The sequence below is a fragment of the Trematomus bernacchii genome, unplaced genomic scaffold, assembly GCF_902827165.1.
Source record: "Trematomus bernacchii unplaced genomic scaffold, fTreBer1.1, whole genome shotgun sequence".
NCBI lineage: Eukaryota > Metazoa > Chordata > Actinopteri > Perciformes > Nototheniidae > Trematomus > Trematomus bernacchii.
In genome coordinates, this window is record NW_022987660.1 from 230,833 (window position 1) to 253,714 (window position 22,882).

Genomic DNA, 22,882 nt, shown 5'->3' on the forward strand with positions numbered 1-22,882 from the left:
CTCAGACTCATGATGAAGACATGATGAAGACTCAGACTCATGATGAAGACATGATGAAGACTCAGGCTCATGATGAAGACATGATGAAGACTCAGACTCATGATGAAGACTCAGACTCATGATGAAGACTCAGACTCATGATGAAGACATGATGAAGACATGATGAAGACTCAGGCTCATGATGAAGACTCAGGCTCATGATGAAGACATGATGAAGACATGATGAAGACATGATGGAAAAGAACGTGTGTGTTTACTTAGCGCTTTCCGCCGTCTGTATCTCCGTGTGTGTTAACCCTGGAGGACCTTTAGTGAAAATGACAGTAGTTTCAGTCAGCATCTTCATCTTCATCTTCATCTTCTTCTTCTTCTTCCCGTTGAAAGCAGAGTGCTTCCCATGTCTTTGTGCCAGACGTTTGAAATATTCGTAACCCAGAGAAGGAGAGTGTCACCATTCAGAGACTCTCCCTGCAGAGTTCACGGCAGGACGCTGAGGTCGGGGGAAACCCAACACCATGAGGTTAAAACCCGCTGTTTGACAACGTAAAGCTTTCTGTAGTCAACACGGAAATACATCTAGAGCTTTGTGTGTGTGTGTGTGTGTGTGTGTGTGTGTGTGTGTGTGTGTGTGTGTGTGTGTGTGTGTGTGTGTGTGTGTGTGTGTGTGTGTGTGTGTGTGTGTGTGTGTGTGTGTGTGTGTGTGTGTGTGTGTGTGTGTGTGTGTGTGTGTGTGTGTGTGTGTGTGTGTGTGTAACCTCATACAGCCCGTTATAAATATCTTTCCCGCTGCTTCACCCACACCAAGACGCCTCGATAAAAACTTCAATCTGTTTCTAACTTGAAACACGCTGCAGATGACCTTTCAGACCACTGACAGGTGAGAAAGTCCTGAAATAATATCTCAATGATCACATGACGCAGGATCTTTAAGTCTGTTAAGCAACGGATCTAAAATATCTGGTATTCAGAGGAATTTCATCAGGGATAATATGTTTAAAGACGGCATAAACAAAGTGGAATGTATGTACGTTGAAACCACTTCAATGACACAAACAGAAACACTAACTGCAGTGCGTTGCGGAAGCTATTTGGGTGGTTGAAAAGTGTTTGTTGCAGCTATCGTTACATATTAAGTCATTACCATAAGCTTTATAATGTCAACGAACCCCACTTTCTGAAGCTGAAGGGTTGCTGACCAATGGGCTCCTTCCCTTTCTTTTGGTGAGTTTTATCACATTAAAAAACCTGCATATGTGTCATGGCTGGAGGGCAGAAGAATTCAAAATCAAAATGCTTTAGTGACAGAACTGGGCCAGGCAAACAAGACAATTCTTCGGAATAAGAAACGTCCAACAACATGAACTCTGACACAGACTGAAAGAAAAAACAGAACTTAAAGGTCCCCTATTATACCATTTTTCATCAATATATTCCAGGTCTCAGATATATCCAGAACCTGTCTCTGATTGGCTGAAACACCAAACAGATCATTGCAGCATTACCCATAATCCCCTCTGTTTCAGCCCTGTTTCCAAAGTGCTGATTCTCTGTCTGTTACTTTAGATGAAAATAAGGAGCCCCTCCCCACGCCCCTCTGAGAGACATTTGGTTACAAAGAACTCAATGGTGCTCTAGGAGGAGATTCAGGTGATAAGGTGGGGGGGGGGGGGTTGATGTAGAAGAGACATGAAGAAGAGGGGACACATGTTGATGTAGAAGAGACATGAAGAAGAGGGGACACATGTTGATGTAGAAGAGACATGAAGAAGAGGGGACACATGTTGATGTAGAAGAGACATGAAGAAGAGGGGACACATGTTGATGTAGAAGAGACATGAAGAAGAGGGGACACATGTTGATGAAGAAGAGACATGAAGAAGAGGGGACACGTGTTGATGTAGAAGAGACATGAGGAAGAGGGGACACGTGTTGATGTAGAAGAGACATGAAGAAGAGGGGACACATGTTGATGTAGAAGAGACATGAAGAAGAGGGGACACGTGTTGATGTAGAAGAGACATGAAGAAGAGGGGACACGTGTTGATGTAGAAGAGACATGAGGAAGAGGGGACACATGTTGATGAAGAAGAGACATGAAGAAGAGGGGACACATGTTGATGTAGAAGAGACATGAAGAAGAGGGGACACATGTTGATGTAGAAGAGACATGAAGAAGAGGGGACACGTGTTAATGTAGAAGAGACATGAAGAAGAGGGGACACATGTTGATGTAGAAGAGGATTTTGCATAATAGGTGACCTTTAAATGCACACAAGACTAATCACAAGAACAAGACACAGGTGGGGAGGGAAGAGAAACACAGGTGAACACAATCAGGTAATCAAACAAGAGGGAGGAAGTAACTACAGACTATACAGGACACAATAAAGCAGGGAAAACTAATACGGATCATAACACATATGTGTGCTATTCCTGATTGGTCCACAGTTGTAATGCTTTTTCTTATTTCCTGTGGCTCCTTCTCTTGATGAACTGGTGTCAGTAAAGCACGAGCTGTCCTCATCACGGACCACATTCAAGTGGCAGGAAGGGTTTCACTTCCTGATCGAATTAGTGTGGGTTTCTGCCTCGCTAACTTCACCATCTCTGTGTCTTCCCTTTGTCTCACACACACACACACACACACACACACACACACACACACACACACACACACACACACACACACACACACACACACACACACACACACACACACACACACACACACACACACACACACACACACACACACACACACACACACACATCCGTCAAGATGAAAGACAATCATCACCATAAACAACACAATGCATCTGGTGCAGACACAAAACATAATGCAGCGTAAACAATCTATATGTTGTTCACAGCTGTTGCACGAGTATCCGCAGGACCATCAGTCAGGCTAACGTCCGTCAGCAAACATGCACCTCATGTTCCAATACAATAATCATGATGTATACAGTATATATACACATATAGAAAAATGTATTTAAGTTCACTATGTCATATTAACACCTGTGTGTGAGGCAAAGGGAAAACAAACCTCTGGGTGCTGCTCAGAAAAGCAAGAAAACCGTAGTGCAGTCCGAGTTATACACAACTTACAAGCAGGTACGATCACACAAAGACACACACACACGCACGCACACACACACACACACACACACACACACACACACACACACACACACACACACACACACACACACACACACACACACACGCGCACACACACACACACACACACACACACACACACACACACACACACGCACACACACACACGCACACACACACACACAGTGACGATCTCTCCCCATTCCAGTCATGTAAGCAATTTGTTGAGGAATGGTGCGTTGCAGGCGTCAGTCATCCAGAAATAATCCAACATCTGAACCACAAAACCAGGAGTACACTGGTCTGTCATACACACACACACACACACACACACACGCACACACACACACACACACACACACTGGCCCTCTTTTCCCTTGAAGCTGAGTCTACTGGAGGTCTATTTTTAGTGCAGGATCTTCTTTTTTCAGGATACAACTCAGATACTCGTGTTTTGAAGATGTCCCACATGCTGTGTAGTATACACACACTCACACACACACACTTGTTGACTTCCCCACATGCCCGCTAAAGGCTATATCCTGTGTTAATGTAGTGAGACGGAGAGAGCAGCAGGGTGTTTGCAGACTGCAGGTCAGTGGAGGACTCTCAACAAAAGACACTCAGAAGAAGCTGCTTCAAGCTGCTTTCACATGACAAGAGGTTCAATTGCTCTTCTCTGACATTGCCGTTGTGAAGGGGAAATAAAAAAGCAAGCAATAACAATAAGACGTTACTTAAATAGGTCATTCTATGCTTGATGGGGTGTCTCTACTTTAAAGAGTCCTCTCCTGCTGATGTTCAGGTGTATATCAGTATGGGGTGTCTCTACTTTAAAGAGTCCTCTCCTGCTGATGTTCAGGTGTATATCAGTATGTAGTGTCTCTACTTTAAAGAGTCCTCTCCTGCTGATGTTCAGGTGTATATCAGTATGTAGTGTCTCTACTTTAAAGAGTCCTCTCCTGCTGATGTTCAGGTGTATATCAGTATGTAGTGTCTCTACTTTAAAGAGTCCTCTCCTGCTGATGTTCAAGTGTATATCAGTATGTAGTGTCTCTACTTTAAAGAGTCCTCTCCTGCTGATGTTCAGGTGTATATCGGTATGTAGTGTCTCTAGTTTAAAGAGTCCTCTCCTGCTGATGTTCAGGTGTATATCGGTATGTAGTTACTCTACTTTAAAGAGTCCTCTCCTGCTGATGTCCAGGTGTATATCAGTATGTAGTGTCTCTACTTTAAAGAGTCCTCTCCTGCTGATGTTCAGGTGTATATCAGTATGTAGTGTCTCTACTTTAAAGAGTCCTCTCCTGCTGATGTTCAGGTGTATATCAGTATGTAGTGTCTCTACTTTAAAGAGTCCTCTCCTGCTGATGTTCAGGTGTATATCAGTATGTAGTGTCTCTACTTTAAAGAGTCCTCTCCTGCTGATGTTCAGGTTTAGAGAAAACAGAAAGTGGAAATCTACAGAGAGAAAGACCATATTTACTGTTTTTGAGCTGGACACATGTGTGTCCCACATGTCAATCACTGTGTATTCTGTCTGTTATCAGTGTGAGGTCCATTTTGAGTTTAAACTGTTTTCTCACAAAGTTGTTGCCCTCTTTAAACGAAGGCCTCCAGTCTTATGGGCCCGCGGTTTTAAAACCTCTTATCAATGAGGGAGGAAAGGAAGGAAAACAGGAGAATTAAAGCGTCAATCGTGGCCTGGTGTGAACCCGGAGATACTGGGATATGACGGACACACTGTCTGAGACTAAGCCTGAAATTGCAGATGGTATCGCTGCGACAGAAAAGGGAAAGAACTTTTTTTGGCAGTGAGTGACGCCTTTAAAGCTGCACAAACTTCATAGTTTAGACAAATGTTCGTGCAAAGTTTTTAATTTGCAGTGGGGGATTTGAATCTGAAATAGAGGTTCTTAAATACAGATAAGGTAAGATAAAATCAGAAGTACTTTATTGATCCCAATTTGGGAAATGTTTGCGATTTAAAGGGGTGCACAGACATGTCATCTAGATCAGCGGTTCCCAACCTTTTTCAACTCAGAAACTCAACACTTAAGAATCTAAAATGTCCGGCCCACATTCAACCATAAAAAATACGGAGGCTAAATAAAGTTCTGATTGGTCAATTCAGAACATGTGACGCGTTGTTAATCCAGTAGAACAGACCGCTGTCAAGGACTGTAATGACCGTTGCTAAGGAGGATGGAGAAAGAGAAAGGAAAGGAGAATAAAAAAAAATCTTAATAATGAAATTGTTTCCTAAGAAATCATAATGTTTTGCAAATTATTTGGCGGCCCACTTGCAATGCCTTCCCACAGGTTGGGAACGGCTGGTCTAGATGCCATCTTAATCAACTATTGAAGCAACTAGCTAATAAGTGAGATACATTATCTTTCTTGTGTAGTTTCCCATAATGCACCAAAGCCTAACTTTACAGATATAACAAACTAAATACTTGTCGAAAAAAAGTGTCTTGCTGAAATAATATCTGGCTAAAAGAATGTTGCAGGAATGAGTCAACAGGGAAATTAGTCAGCATAATACCACTTCCTGTCCCCAAGCCTAAATAAGCCTGTGGTTAACACAAGCGTAAGAGATTTTAACGCTTTTGTTCTACGTCAGTAAATACCCCACTGGTGAATAAATCGAATAACCTTGGTTGCTAACAAGTGTCTAAGTGAGGCGACTAAACGTCATCAAACTCAACATTAGCCGCCTTTAGCTTAGCGGTGGTGACGTGAAGTCATGTGACCGTGCTGTAGTTCCTTTATAGCCCAACATTAGCCACCTTTAGCTTAGCGGTGGTGACGTGAAGTCATGTGACCGTGCTGTAGTTCCTTTATAGCCCAACATTAGCCACCTTTAGCTTAGCGGTGGTGACGTGAAGTCATGTGACCGTGCTGTAGTTCCTTTATAGCCCAACATTAGCCTCCTTTAGCTTAGCGGTGGTGACGTGAAGTCATGTGACCGTGCTCTAGTTCCTTTATAGCCCAACATTAGCCCCCTTTAGCTTAGCGGTGGTGACGTGAAGTCATGTGACCCTGCTGTAGTTCCTTTATAGCCCAACATTAGCCGCCTTTAGCTTAGCGGTGGTGACGTGAAGTCATGTGACCGTGCTGTAGTTCCTTTATAGCCCAACATTAACCACCTTTAGCTTAGCGGTGGTGACGTGAAGTCATGTGACCGTGCTGTAGTTCCTTTATAGCCCAACATTAGCCGCCTTTAGCTTAGCGGTGGTGACGTGAAGTCATGTGACCGTGCTGTAGTTCCTTTATAGCCCAACATTAGCCACCTTTAGCTTAGCGGTGGTGACGTGAAGTCATGTGACCGTGCTGTAGTTCCTTTATAGCCCAATATTAGCCGCCTTTAGCTTAGCGGTGGTGAGGTGAAGTCATGTGACCCTGCTGTAGTTCCTTTATAGTCCAATATTAGCCGCCTTTAGCTTAGCGGTGGTGACGTAAATTAAGGTCTGTCGTTAACACAAGCTGAAGAGATTTAAACATTTTTGTTCTACGACATAAAAAACGTCAGCAAAGACCCGACTATATTGCTGCTAGATTTGTGTCTGGTTTGGTTACTTTGGGTTTATCGGTTTGTTCAGATGCGATTTGTTTCTAGATGTTTTTATTTTACAAATGTTATTTCTACTCTTTTAATTTGTTATAATGTGCAATGCCTTGTTTTGTTTTATGCTGCTGCAACACAAAAATCCTAAATTGGGATTAATAAAGTACATCTTATTTTATCTTATTTTAAGATTGCAAAATTCTACTTAATAATAACAAATACTGATTCATGCTACGTTAAGTCACACATTTCAACTCCAAATGAGGTACAACTTTCCTTTGATTCTTCTTCTGCACCCCCTATTTTTAGCTGCTGCTGGCTTTCAATTAAAAACCTCCCCTCAAGAACTCTTGTGTGAAGTTTCGAGCAAAACTTTTCGTTATTCGCTTCCCATTTCGCACCAGTTCCTCATTAACCTCCCTCCTCCGATGTTCATGTGCTCCATCACTGTGGAAACAACACAAACACCTCTTTGCCTCTGCTTCTGTTTCGGTGTAGATTGGGTTTCTCTGGCCTCGACTAAAAATCCCTCAGCTCTTTCGTGATGCTTTCTGACGGCTCTGCAGATTTAATCCCATGGAAGACCGACTCTCTGATTCCTGTAGTCAGAGGTGGGAAGTAGTGGAGTACAAATACTTTGTTACTGTTCTTAAGTACATTTTTCTGGTATCAGTACTATACTCCACTACTTATTTTTCTGAAGACTTTTTACTTTGACTTTTTACATGTTGAACCCAAATACCTGTACTTTCTACTTCTTACATGTTGAACACAAATACCTGTACTTTCTACTTCTTACATGTTGAACACAAATACCTGTACTTTCTACTTCTTACATTTTGAACACAAATACCTGTACTTTCTACTTCTTACATGTTGAACACAAATACCTGTACTTTCTACTTCTTACATGTTGAACACAAATACCAGTACTTTCTACTTCTTACATGTTGAACACAAATACCTGTACTTTCTACTTCTTACATGTTGAACCCAAATACCTGAACTTTCTACTTCTTACATGTTGAACACAAATACCTGGACTTTCTACTTCTTACATTTTGAACACAAATACCTGTACTTTCTACTTCTTACATGTTGAACACAAATACCTGTACTTTCTACTTCTTACATGTTGAACACAAATACCAGTACTTTCTACTTCTTACATGTTGAACACAAATACCTGTACTTTCTACTTCTTACATGTTGAACACAAATACCTGTACTTTCTACTTCTTACATTTTGAACACAAATACCTGTACTTTCTACTTCTTACATGTTGGACTCAAATACCTGTACTTTCTACTTCTTACATGTTGAACACAAATACCTGTACTTTCTACTTCTTACATGTTGAACACAAATACCTGTACTTTCTACTTCTCACACAACAGGCTGGTTCCTTTAGTTTGAATGTGTGTTTGGTGGCGTGATCATTATTATTTAGAGTCATTGCGTGCCTATTGATTTGAACACGATCCGTGTATCCATCATTTCCTGGTCTTCTCTAAAGAAGAGGGACCAATGAAAACGTTGTCATGTTGCCGTTGTTCAGCATGGAAACATTCATTAGCTAACAATGACATTATTGTTCTATTAATATAAAGGGAGGTCAGGTACTCTTTAAAACAGCTGCTAGCTATGGGTACTTTTTACTGAAGTACATTTCAAAGCCCTCTTTACTTTTACTTGAGTAAAGAAATTTAGTCAGTACTTCTACTTTCACCAGAGTATTTTTAAACACGAGTACCTGTACTTCTACTTGAGTAAAGGATGGGTGTACTTTTGTAGCAGACCTGGTGTCAGCTTAAGCACTGACCGACTTTAAGTGGATCGTTTAGAATATTTGTATCGTCAATGAAGAACTCTGAACTTTGCTATAAACTTTCCTGACATAGAACACCTTAAATCGTCCTTTATTAAGTTATTTCTCTTTCCCCTCTTTTTTGTCCTCTCTTCGTCCTTCTTTTCCCACTGAACCCTGTAACAGAACACCTTTCTCCGTCCCCTGTAATTGAGGTGAAGACACATACCTCCTGTAATTGGTTTTACAGTAAGGACTCGTGATGCTTTTGCTTACCTGTGCACATTTCTGGATGTTCAGGTTGCAAACAATCAATTCAAGGTCAGAGAGGTGCAGAGAGGAGAGCTTTTTTGGGGGAGTCTTGGAAAGTCTTGCAGCTCCTTTGTGTTGCTGAGCTGCAAGCAAACTTTCCTCGTGGGGTTTAAACTTTGAATAATTCTGCATACTGTTATCTCCCCCTAATTCATTCTTCCTCGCTCTCTGCTGTGTTATCTTGTTTCTATTTAAATTCCACTCTTTTGTGTTTATCTCATATTCATCACACTGGAAATAATGCTGCTCCAAAAACAAGTTGAGCAAATAATGAAAACAAGGTGTTTTCACTTGAAATAAGTACAAAAATCTGCCAATAGAACAAGTGACAATGAGCTTGGTTAGATTTCTTGAACTAAGAAGGGATATTTAAATAAATCAGATCTTGTAAATAGATGGAAAACTAATTTTGAACTATATTTTACCAGAATCAGGAAATGTTTGTACCGCAAATGCTCAAAAGTTTTCTGTTTTCTGATGTTAGTTGGAGATACAACTCAAAATAAGATTATTTGACTTAACAAGATGAAGCATTGTCTAAAAACAAGACCTGATATCTCACTGCAGTGTTACTTCTGAAGTTATTATGTCTTATATCAGGTGTAGAGACATATTCTGACTAGATATTAGACACATATACTGGGTGAGATTCCTCCCCTCCTCTCCTTCCTCTCTTCTCATCAGCATCATATTTGTTTTTGAGCTCTCGTCTCTCCGTGGGTATTTGGCCTCGAGTGGCATCAACTTGTTGACCTGCACGGTAACATAGCTCCTTAAGAAAGTCCAGGAAACAGACGTCCTGATTGTAATGATCAGTGATTGTTCTCCAGACCGAGAGACAGTGAGAGGGATCATCAGAAGTGGAGAGGGGGGAGAGAGGTCATCAGAAAACAGAGTGAAGGAGGGTGGCTGATGAAGATTGGATCACTTGTGGAGAAACTGGGGTGAAAAAAAAAGAATGCAGTCACATTTTTGCAGGAATAATTCACCTTATTTTGCTCGCCCCTATTCACACTTCCGGTTTAAACGCTCATGTGTTAGCTTGTCTGGTTAAGCACTAGCTGAATTGTAAACAGTGACTTGTATTTAAGATCATTCACAGCTACTTTGCTCATATGGAATGTTTTATAGCAACCATCATCTGTTAGTGGCTGCAGGATGACATATGGAAACGGCCTAAAATCTCATATTAACACATTTGAATAACTCAGTTAACCTGTCAGTGTGATGTTCAGCTAGCAAACGTTAACAATAGGCGCTTTCACACCAGAGTACTTTTCCCAGGAATAGTTCCGATAATTCCTGGGATTTTGCGTTCACACCAAAAAGATCTGGAACTAGAACTTTTTTTTGCGAACCTTTTCACCCCTTTTTCAATCCCTGCTAGAGAGGTGGTACTTTCCTGGGGAGAAAAAGGTTCCAATTTCTGATTGGCTGTGCAGATTGCAAACCACGGCCCGTAAAACTCTGAAAGGTTTTTGTTAAGCCGCCATTTTATTTGCTCGCATTAGCATTATTAGCATTAGCCCCACACACCAACGGAGAGAGACTAACTTATGGCAACACAAAAAAAAACATGGGAGCGGTGGTGATGAGGAGGAGTCGGCGTTCTGGCGATTTACTCGGAAGGCTTCAGTAGAAGCTGCTGGGACTCCCAGCAGCTTCTACTGAAGCCAGTCCCCAACTCCGGGGACTTCCAGCCGGAGACTTCGGGTGGCAGTATACGCCATGAAGTGGTTTGCGGCCTGCCAGTAAACCCAAAGCAGAAGAAGAAGAAGTGACAGTCAGCGGCTCCCTCAGGGACTTATTCCGGTGTGAACGCGATTTACTAGATAGTTCCAGGAAATAAAAGTTCCGGGAACTATTCCTGGGAAAAGTACTTGGTGTGAAAGCGCCTTATCTAGCTAGCAATCAACAAACGTTAGCTATCTACTTTACAAGCTTCAACTTAATTATTTATGTAGTCAGCTAGCTTATATTAGCTACCTATCTAACAAGCTAGCTAGCAAATTAAAGCTATCTGGCTAGCTATGGCTGAATAAAATTATAAAAACATTGTTGACATGAGATCTTTTTAAGCTAACTGGCTAACATTATACAGCTAGCAGTTCCTAACAACTTCAAACATCGCTGTAAATTCCCCAAAATGGCCTTATTTGGATAACTTTATCCCATTTTTGTAATCTTAATGTTAGGTTTGTTCCCTTAAACACATGTTTTACCTAATAACAGTTTATTTGAAGGCTTACAAGCGGATTCTTTGGAAAGTTAAAGCTGTCAACGCCATACAACACCTATTTAATTGGATGAATCAGGCGGTAGTTGTGTTCAGATGTCACTCTGCCCTGCCTAATACATTCCTAAAACCTTCTTTAAAAGCGACATTAAATGTTTTAAAAGAGCTCTCCTTAGTTTTATAAAAAAACAATGAGAGGAACTGTGCATGATGGTGGGAGTGAAAAGATTTCAAAATACTTGAAAATGTGAAGGCTGTGTTCTTTCATACTTTTTTAACTAAAATATATTATTCTTTATTTCTATAATGTTTGATGATTTGGCTTTTCTCCTCTTGTTTAGACAGCCTGAAGGCCGCTTGGTGTAAGTTTGCTCTCATGTCAGGCAAACTTTATCCTCCATGTTTTCTCCGTCCAGAGTATTAACCTGTAAATTAACCTTCTGTAAAGCTTTGTTTTGACAAAGCAAGGATAAGTTCTCCTCTCTATCAGAAGAGTGCTTGTTTCCAGAGGTTAATTCTCAGGTTAATCCAGTGCAGTGAGAGCCCTGAGGGACTTAAGGAGTGAAATACATTAACTTCACCATGAGACCGTTTCTTAAACATGGAATAATGTGCAGCAAGGGGGTCGATCATTTAAAAAATAATGCTTTGGCTTATTTCACTTACTAAAAGTTTCAAGAAACTCGTAAAAAACGTTAGTGTTTACTTCCTGTCTGTCTTCTTCTGCTGTTCCCTTTAGTGTTTTCTGCGGATTGATATGACTTCACATAGTCCCTTGATTAGAGTGTCCTCCTTAGCAACGGTATGTTCTCCTTAGCAACGGTCTGTTCTCCTTAGCAACGGTCTGTTTGTGAAAGATAGCAGAACTTTGGAATGTCCAAAGTGACCAATTAAAATAGAGTATTAATTACGCCGTGTAATACATCAATATATTATCAATTTACATTCAAAGTGGGCAAAATCCAGGATTACAGGTTGGTTTCTGGCCTTTAATCTCACACAGTTGGTACCTTAACACCTCGTAAAAATGTAACAGAAACAAGCCCCAACGTTTGTGGTTTAGTTTCTTTCAAGTCTTTTAGGGTGCCTTCAGTCTGGACCATCTATTGATTTCACATAATTCTGAGGAAACCAAGCACTCCAGGGATACATTTATCGAGGGTTTTCAGACGCAACTTTCTTTTTTTTATGTCAGACAGTTAAGTTTAAAATTAGATTTTTTTATCCCCTGTTTGTATTTATTGTTAGCAGGATATCTTTAGGTTACAGACTGTGCGGATACATCACTTTAACTAGATGTTGTTTTTATCCTTCACTATTCATTCTCTTGTAGGACAGTCCAACATTATTGGAAAATCAAACCAAGACAAACAACACTCTTGTTTAAGAGTCATATACATTGTTAGTACTCTGCTAAGGAGTTTCCAGGATATAAAAGGCATATTTTATAGTTATCTGGACCACCTCACACTGTGTTGAGCTTCACTGAGAAATCATCTCGTTCCCATTCTTCCACTAGAAAATAAGACACCAGATAAGTTATACAACTATGGCCTGTTTGTATTTATTGTTAGAAGGATATATTTAGGTTACAGACCGTGCTGATACATCACTTTATAACTAGATGTTGTTTTTATCCTTCACTTTTCATTCTCTTGTAGGACAGTCCAACAGTTGATTGGAAAATGGCAGCAAAAAACAATCAAACCAACTCTATTTAAAGATATACATTGTTAGAACTCTGCTTGGAAGATTCCTGGTAATAAAATACATATTTGATAGTTATCTGGACCGTCTTACGCTGTGTTGAGCTTCACTGACAAATCATCTCTTTCCCATTCTTCCTTGTAGGACAGTCCAACAGTTGATTGGAAAATGGCAGCAAAAAACAAGCAAACCAACTCTATTTAAAGATATACATTGTTAGGAGTCTGCCAAAGGGGTTTCCTGGTAATGAAAGACATATTTTATATTTTTCTGGACCACCTCACACTGAGAATCATCTCGTTCCCATTCTTCCTGTGGAACATCAGACATCAGTGTCTGCCATACGGCGTTATGAATCCTGCTGGAGGCACGTTATCAAGATGAATGTTTGCCACATTGCTGCCCAAAAATATGTAGAAGTGTTTAGTCTGCTGGTAATCCGGCCTTCTGCCTCTCTCTCCGCTGGCCTCATTAAACAAAGCTCTCTGCCAGTTGGCCGGCTGGCTCGCTGTGTACAAACAAAACCTCGGATAAACACAGGCCACATGCTTTATTCCACACAAATATAAAGACACAGAGATACTCCGAACGTGTCCACAGTTTGCAGTTTTTCTCTACGTTGTTGTACAAGTTTTTCTGAGTGTTGCATCAGTGACTCCATACAAGCTGTCATTTCTGCGTTTTAATGAGACGTTTCATCCTTTTCCTATCTCATTCATAAATTAATATGCAGATTAGAGCCTTTAGATTCCTCCTTTTCACTTCTCATGCATTCATTATTATAGTAGTTTACTTAATGTGGCATAGGATTTATATTCATCACTACGCAGCTCATGCTCACAAACAGACTTCCACAGTCGTGTTATATTGATGTTTCATTGTAAAACAAGGAGTTACACAAGATAGCAATGAAATTCTAACAGTAAGGGGCAGCAATAAAGTATTAATGACGTTTGCTAAGATGGTGTACCACAGAATCGAGTCATTATATATCCTTTATGAATCTTGAGAAGTAGAAGCAGACCTGAAGAACAGTTGCATGCTCGATTGGAAGACAATTCAAAGGTTAAAAGCTGATTCTCCCTCATATCTGAACACAGATGCACAGCAGGAGAACATCTTATTTGCAGTAACATTATTTTGTGACACTACCTTGACTTTGAATCCTATCTAAGGACTGAAACTATTACATTTCCTTTGCACATTACCGAAAGTGTGGAGGAATCTCTTTTCCTCCGCCCTCTCCTTGAAACACCATTAGCTGTCTCTTCACACATGGCAGCATCGTTTGGACTCACTTCAGCGTCAGGAAGCATGAGAGAAATATTTCCAACCGTGAAGAGAAAGGCAGCAGAGCACCATCACTCACATACTGTATAGTCAAATGAATGTTTAATAACTCCATAGAGACTCTGATGCCTGCTAACTAACCGGGCTTAACTAAGTGAGAGATCTATAAAATAACTCCCCTCAGTCTCCTGTTTTTCATCAATGTTTCTGAACCGCAGCGGAGGGTTTTCACACCGCAATGTGGCAGCAATTTGGGGTTATTTCTCTGGCGAGGATCTGCAGCGTGTTTCCTTTTCAAAGCTCTAAATGTCGGAGGCTGTCTGGAAGGTACATTTCACGGGCCGTTTGGCAGCAGGAAGTGTGTTTTGGTCGGGGTGTTTGTGTAAACAGCTCGTAATGATTTTAACCTGCGGTGAGGCCTCTGTGATGCTCACACACACAAACACACACACACACACACATACACACAGATATATGTCTGGACAAAATGTACATGACCACTCACTGTACACTTACCCATACACACATGCATATGGGAATACTTGTGCATGTGCATCACTGAAGTTCATTCTTCTCCACTTTATAAGGACTAACACTTCACTTCTTTGACATTATTCAGTCACCTTGACCTGATCTTAAGTTGGAGTTTAAGTGGCCCTTTTGTTAGGTGTATATCAGTATGTAGTGTCTCTACTTTAAAAAGTCCTCTCCTGCTGATGTTCAGGTGTATATCAGTATGTAGTGTCTCTACTTTAAAGAGTCCTCTCCTGCTGATGTTCAGGTGTATATCAGTATGTAGTGTCTCTACTTTAAAAAGTCCTCTCCTGCTGATGTGCAGGTGTATATCAGTATGTAGTGTCTCTACTTTAAAGAGTCCTCTCCTGCTGATGTTCAGGTGTATATCAGTATGTCGTGTCTCTACTTTAAAAAGTCCTCTCCTGCTGATGTGCAGGTGTATATCAGTATGTAGTGTCTCTACTTTAAAGAGTCCTCTCCTGCTGATGTTCAGGTGTATATCAGTATGTAGTGTCTCTACTTTAAAGAGTCCTCTCCTGCTGATGTTCAGGTGTATATCAGTATGTAGTGTCTCTACTTTAAAGAGTCCTCTCCTGCTGATGTCCAGGTGTATATCAGTATGTAGTGTCTCTACTTTAAAGAGTCCTCTCCTGCTGATGTTCAGGTGTATATCAGTATGTAGTGTCTCTACTTTAAAGAGTCCTCTCATTGGACAGTGACAACATGTATCTGTCAATATGCGTTACTTCCATATCTCAGAATTTAAAATGTGCTCCATATTTTCTCAAATGTATCTTAAAGCTGTTTATCTTGTTCACGGTCATGGTGGTTATTACTGCCTTTTGCTTTAACCCTTCAATCGATTTTCCCCCTCATTGACCTACGCTAAAGAGCTTTTATTAATAATACAAAAATGGAAATATGACAAAAGTATTCAGACCCTTAACTCTGTATTTAAGAGACTATTGGCATTGATTACAGCTTTGAGTTTGTATGGGTATGATGGGATGAACACACTTGGATTCTTCATAATTTTGGTGAAGCTATTCTACTGTTATACTCAAAATGAGTGGTTTCTTTCATCTTTAAATGACTAAACCATGCAAACACCAAGCAAATGTATTAGTAATAAGACATCGAACATTGACAGATCCTTAACTCTGTATTTAAGTTGTTATGGGTATGATTGGATAAACACACTTACTGTAGATTCTTCATCATTTTGGTGAAGTTATTCTACTGTTATTCTCAAAATGATTCAGTCATCTTTAAATGACTAAACCATGCAAACACCATCAAATTAGAGCATAAATCTGACACACAGTGCTTTGGATTTTCATCACGTTGTAAAAAGAGAGAACATGTGTACTTCTACTCGGCTTGAATTTCCACTGAGTGATTGTGGATCCAGTCACAGGTTACGATCACAGTCGATAAAACACACATTTCTCGTAACAAAGTCAACCTGCGGTCAGTTTTGACTTCTCCTCTCGATCACCTCCCGTAACTCCCACTGTGTGATCTCTTTTCCAGTAAGGATCGAACTCTGTTGAGAAATGACTCACTTTCCATCAGGAGACTCTTATGAGGCTTTAACCTAAGTTTATTTAAGGGGTAGTAAGAAAAGAACACAGACAGGATCAAAATAAATCAACGACTTGATTCACAAAATTGACTTTAAAATGATTTTATTGATTTAAAAATCTGAGTTGAGAACAAATAGTCCGTTCCAACGTCTGGAACTGATTGAGGTTTTCTGTAACTATCCAAGTCTGTTCTTCTTTTCCACTAACCAGTCTTTAAACAGTGCCAGAGCCAATCCAATGTTCCTGTTAGTGTTTACTTCCTGTCTGTCTTCTTCTACTGTTTACTTTGAGACAGTTTAGCCATCATGAATCCAAAGTTGTCCTCGCCTCCACCAATATAAAAATAAATATTCAAAAAGTATTTATGATGTTTTCTGATGGATGAAAATGAATATAGCTGAAAATTAAACTGACCGGACTTCTTTTTTTGCAGATTGATATAAATGCACATAGTATCTTCATCCTCCTTAGCAACGGTCTGTTCTCCTTAGCAACGGTCTCTTGGCGAAAAATAACCGACCACTGGAATGTCTGAATTGACTGATCAGAATCGAGTATTCAACTAAGCTGTGTATTAACCACTGATAATGGATATATGACCTGATGTTTACCAAAGCAGGTGCAAATATTAATTTATTTTACTCTCAATATAATCTGTAGGTCTTCATGGTTCAGCTTCTCGGAACAATTTGGAGTTTGGTGCCTTTTTCAAGGACACTCTGCGAAGAGACGAACTAGCACCTCTAGTGCAACCTCTGTACTTGTTCCAATTGTTTTACTAATGGTTTTGTCCGGTCTGTTTTCTCTCAGGTATTCTGTCCTACACAACGGGAACAGCACGGAGCAGAAGAAGACGTTTCTGCAGCCCGTCATAGAATCCCGCGAGTCCTGTTTGTGACCAACGGCGACTCTTCAGTCACATCTCAAAAGACCTACACCGACGGGAACACAGCCTTCACTAATCCAGAACCAGATGCTGCAGAAATCGGAAAAAATAGTGCCCCAATGGGACTTTAGGGATCCACGGGAGGAAGGTGACTTTGCCGTGGATGCATCTGGTTTTAAAAGGTGGCAAAGACCCTGAAACAAAAACCAGTTCTCATGTCTTTCCGATGCTATATCCGTCAAGCCGTCCCACAAAAGACTGAGCGGTCCGGGTCCAAATGGTTTCAAGACCAGTTTGTCGTGTGGAGAACCGGCAGCTTTCCGGGGAATGTGTAGGAGAATTTCACAGCACGAGATGTGATAATGATTGCCTGGGAGTCGTGAAAGTGAATTATGTTGCCAAAGCTATTTGATAATATATACAGGGGATCTATTTGTGATTATTATATAATGCTCCCTGTTGTTTTCCAGTGCAAAATCAGAACGATAGAAGGTTCATTCCTGTAAAACGAGTGGCAAAGTTGGCCAAAAATGAGCTCATGAAACAAGTCATTCCTGGAAAAAAGAGGCAGAGTTTAGAACAATATTTCTCTTTGCTGAACATGAAGTGTTTTAGCCTTGACACAAAGCTGGGGAACCTGACTGCCAGGTCTAAGTTTTCTCTGCTAAATCCTCATTAAGCTGAAAGAGAAATGTGGTTGCAAGGCTGCGGTAAATCCCTGACCTGAACTGTCGAAGTGCATTATAAAAGAGGCTGCTATAGCTCCGTGTTCATCGCTCCATAAAACTCTGTCTGAATCCTTGTTTCTTTTCCCAATAAGAAGTTAGAGGATCAAAACAAGCTGCTCATGAATTATTCAACAGGAGCAATATGTGCAGTGTGTGTGCGTGTGCGTGTGTGTGTGTGTGTGTGTGTGTGTGTGTGTGTGTTTGTGTGTGTGTGTGTGTGTGTGTGTGTGTGTGTGTGTGTGTGTGTGTGTGTGTGTGTGTGTGTGTGTGTGTGTGTGTGTGTGTGTGTGTGTGTGTGTGTGTGTGTGTGTGTGTGTGTGTGTGTGTGTGTGTGTGTGTGTGTGTGTGTTTGAAGGTTCTTGCAGTGTTTGTGTGTCTGTATGTGTGTTTTTATCCTCCTAATGACTGATGTTCGTATGTATGAAATGCTCTTTTCCCATCATCCCACACTGTGTTGCCCCCGCTTCATCTCAGCACACCATTCATTTCCTCTGTTCGCTTCGGAGCCCGCGTTAAAGAATGTACCAGAACATTTTCCATGTGTCTGTATCATGGAAACTGAAAACACTAAAGCCAACTGCTGATAATGAAAAATGAAAATCTGCCTTTTTTTTTAAAAGCACATTTCCTGTCGTACCCGTGTAAATAGTCCTCTCTCTTGTAGCGTTCATTCAAGCGCCACATGATTAGTAGTTTCCTCCTTTTGAATACACACAATTAAAACAAACTCATTCGCCCAAAAAAAGGCATTTTTATTTTGAAAATAGGATTACAAATGGTATAATAACTCTCATTGCCAGAAGGGTAGACAAAGGTCCACAATGTTGAAATGTATAAAAACAAGTTGGAGACCGCATTCAATTAAACTGTCAGTTTGCTGCTTAGCTAGCCAACATAAACTTTCTAGCGAACTAGCAAACATTAGCTCTCTAGCCAACTAGCAAACATTAGCTATCTAGCCAACTAGCAAACGTTAGCTATCTAGCCAACTATTTAACGTTAGCTATCTAGCCAACTAGTGAACGTTAGTTATCTAGCCAACTATTTAACGTTAGCTATCTAGCCAACTAGTGAACGTTAGCTATCTAGCCAACTATTTAACGTTAGCTATCTAGCCAACTAATGAACATTAGCTATCTAGCTTACTAGCCAAGGTAAGCTATGTGCTTTACAAGCTAGCAATGTCCTTTATCTATCCACATAGTTAGCTAGCCAACATTTACTACCAATCTAACAAACTAGCTAGATAGCAAATGCAAGTTAATTAGCTAGCTATTGCCAAACAGGTGGCTCTCTTAAATTAGGATTATTATTTAATATCATACGGTTGAATTTGAAGTGCGGACCTCTGCTACCGTTCGGGCAGTTTAATGTAGTTTATCTTTAAACTGTGGTAGTTTAAAGATAAACTAAAACAGCAACAAAAATCTCCTGTTGTTGTGATTTATTTGGATTATTTCATCAATGGTTTCCATCATACTGTTGGACTGTTTTTCTCTAACTAAGAAATACAGACATGAAATATAAATACACAGATAATGTTTTGTTTTTTCAGCCAAATCCCTGAAGTGAACCCCAATGAGTTAATGAGATGAGAATGTTGAGCACTGATTCTCTGGCACAAAGAAAACCCACAGAGCTGTTGACTGGAAACCCTGTGCGGGCGAGGTGATTACCGATCCTTCACAGACATGAGCCCATTGACCCAGTTTAACAAGTCACAGGAAATATCCAATCTGACAAAAGGACTCCGGCTCTCATGTTACTCCAGATACATAAATATGAGCCTCACAGATCTCAGGTCAGCCGAGACACCCTCTGACATGATTTACCCTTCATTATGATTCAATTACCATCATATAGAGTGGTGCAGTGATCATGTGTTTTTTGTAGGCGGACTCTAATGTTAGCATTGCAAGGGCTTACTCGTCAAAAAGCAATGGGACTTTTCAATTGGATTTTTTAACTATGTTGAAAATAAGATCTGTGGTTAACACACGGTTACATACACGTTTAGTTTAGAAGGATAATTTCCCCACATTTACACAACTTTTATCCTTTTTGAGGCATATGCAAAGCTAACGTTAGGCTATAAAGGAACTATAGTGCGGTCACATGACTTCACGTCACCACCGCTAAGCTAAAGGCGGCTAATGTTGGGCTATAAAGGAACTACAGCACGGTCACATGACTTCACGTCACCACCGCTACGCTAAAGGCGGCTAATGTTGGGCTATAAAGGAACTACAGCACGGTCACATGACTTCACGTCACCACCGCTAAGCTAAAGGAGGCTAATGTTGGGCTATAAAGGAACTACAGCACGGTCACATGACTTCACGTCAACACCGCTAAGCTAAAGGTGGCTAATGTTGGGCTATAAAGGAACTACAGCACGGTCACATGACTTCACGTCACCACCGCTAAGCTAAAGGTGGCTAATGTTGGTCTATAAAGGAACTACAGCGCGGTCACATGACTTCACGTCACCACAGCTAAGCTAAAGGTGGCTAATGTTGGGCTATAAAGGAACTACAGCACGGTCACATGACTTCACGTCACCACCGCTAAGCTAAAGGCGGCTAATGTTGGGCTATAAAGGAACTACAGCACGGTCACATGACTTCACGTCACCACCGCTAAGCTAAAGGTGGCTAATGTTGGGCGTGATGACGTTTAGTCGTCTCATTTAGACACTTGTTAGCAACCTCCGTTTTTAAATTCACCAGTGGGGTATTTAGTGACGTATTTTATGTCGTAGAACAAAACATTAAAATCTCTTCAGCTTGTGTTAACCACAGACCTTATTTCAGGATAACAACCAAAAACACTTTCAGGAAACCATTGACCTCCAGACCAGGGGACAGGAAGTGATCAAATATTGACTATTTTCCGGGTCTTAGCACTCATTCCTGCACCACTCTATTAGAACAGAGTACATTTTTAGCCTTCAGACGTACGAGAGTCAACATGAAAGACCACAGGAAATCTCACTTGAATTTGCTTCAATATGTATTTTTTATTGTTAATTTTAAATATCCAACACAGATGTTGCCAATGCCAGTTAATGCATTGCAGATGATTTCCAACTGCTGGCAGCTGTTGAAGTGTCCTTGAGCAACTCATGAATATCCATGGGTTTTCTTTAGGGATCATCCATCAAAAATCCATTTTTCAGAGTATCATTCACCATCTGCAGGCTTCAATGTTTGCAATCTGAGAATAAAATAGTTAAGTTAAAGGCCGTTATTTAATTAACATTATAAAGTCCTTATGTTAAGTGGAAATTCAAGAAGCTTTGTCTCTCTTGGAAAATAGTTTTGTGGCAGGCGTGCATTTTTCAGCATTAAGTAATAGACAGAAATGACACATATTTCCTTTTCACTGATGAACAGCATACATTTCTCTGTTCTTCTTTCCATTCAAACTGGGACTTTTATAAATAACGCGCAACGCACTTTTCAGTCATTCCAGTAAGGATCCATTTTAGCAGTTATATTCTATTACGTTTCAAAAGTCGTAAAACACAATATCAAGTCATTCATTTGAGTCATTTATCCCATCCAAAAACAACCTGTGAATGTATTTTAGGCGCATTTAAATAATATTTATCTTCCATTATATATTCAATGTTCTTAAGATAATTAAGACTTCCTCACTAATATGTCTATTTTTGAACCTTTTACATATAAGGGAACGTTTGTACAACAAGATATGTAAAAGCATTTATTTTTTCTTATAAAATATATATTTAAAAACAGAAGCCTAAGCTTTCTGATAAGTCTTGACCCCCAAAAGTGTGTTACTGTAGTTTAAAATAAGCTAGGGAGTGTCCGAATCATACATTTTTCATTACTTTTAAATAAATTAGACACAATAAACAAGGCCTTATTATCTTTACTTTGGATTTTCTTGTATTTTAGCACGTTTTCCGTGTCCTCAATTAAGAAAGGAAACTCAGTGCCCTTGCCTGTCCTTCACTGACCTCTCCGCAGAGCCACAAACATCTGTAAACATCACGATAGAAACTCCACAGAGACGTTTCCAGTTGCACGTTGAACCTTTTTATAAGCACAATCATGGTTTTCAGCATCTTTAAACCCACTATTTTCTTTTCAAACAAACATCCGTGTGTTGTTCCATCCGTGTAAAAGGACACAGACTTTGTGGCCTGAGAGTTGTTTTGCTTCTGTCTTTTTTTTAAAAGCCTATTTCTCTGTTCAATTGCCGCCCCCTTCCACCGCTGTAGTTTCCATGACATCCAAGTTGAATGTCAGAAAGTGTGTGTCCATTCTTCTGCAGGTGTGTGTGTGTGTGTGTGTGTGTGTGTGTGTGTGTGTGTGTGTGTGTGTGTGTGTGTGTGTGTGTGTGTGTGTGTGTGTGTGTGTGTGTGTGTGTGTGTGTGTGTGTGTGTGTGTGTGTGTGTGTGTGTGTGTGTGTGTGTGTGTGTGTGTGTGTGTGTGTGTGTGTGTGTGTGTGTGTGTGTGTGTGTGTGTGGGAGAGGCTCCTCAACAATCTAAAATTAGGAAAGTCAATCTCGCCTACCTTTGTGGAATTTAATGAGGCACAAAGTGTGAAAAAAGGCCTTTCATAGAGAAGTACCAAACACCTCACCAAACGAACGAAAAGGAAAAAGATTTGAAGAGAAGGATACCTTTGCTGATCCAAATACTTTCATGTTAGAAATCTATAAATGAATCCTTCAAAGAAACAGAAAGAACATCCGTCCACTGGAGAAGAGATTTGAAATACAATTTTGTAAAATACATCGTCAGTCCTCAAACTCCTGCGATTCTTTTAGGGGTAGTTGACCTGACTTACCAAATAAGCACCAAAATGTGAACTCGATTCAGATTTTGAATTCATTTATACAAAGCAAACGAGCAAGAAAAGCCGACCTGCCACTAATACAGACCAACAAAACACAAGTGTGAGTTTTCTCAATCCTGCCTGATTGGTGAGGGTTGCATTTATGAAAAAATTAAGAATGTTGAAGGATAACAAACGGTCTTAATTTTCATAAAGAATCCATTATTTTCCATTTCACTTTAAGCAGAATCTGTAGCATTTAAAGCCATTTGCTTCCCAAATCTCCCAGTGTTTATTCAATTCATTTGGGCAAAGC

General features: G+C 40.3%; 1 protein-coding gene across 1 annotated transcript in view; it reads left to right on the forward strand.

Annotated features, from left to right (window-relative positions):
- The window catches only part of htr4 (5-hydroxytryptamine receptor 4), a 143,194-nt gene extending 123,294 nt beyond the window's left edge, over positions 1-19,900 (forward strand). Inside the window, exon 7 of the mRNA XM_034135412.1 lies at positions 16,954-19,900. Within this exon, the coding sequence (XP_033991303.1) occupies positions 16,954-17,041 (88 nt within the window). The 3' untranslated portion in view covers positions 17,042-19,900. The remainder of the gene's footprint in view (positions 1-16,953) is intronic.
- Positions 19,901-22,882: the final 2,982 nt, after the last annotated feature.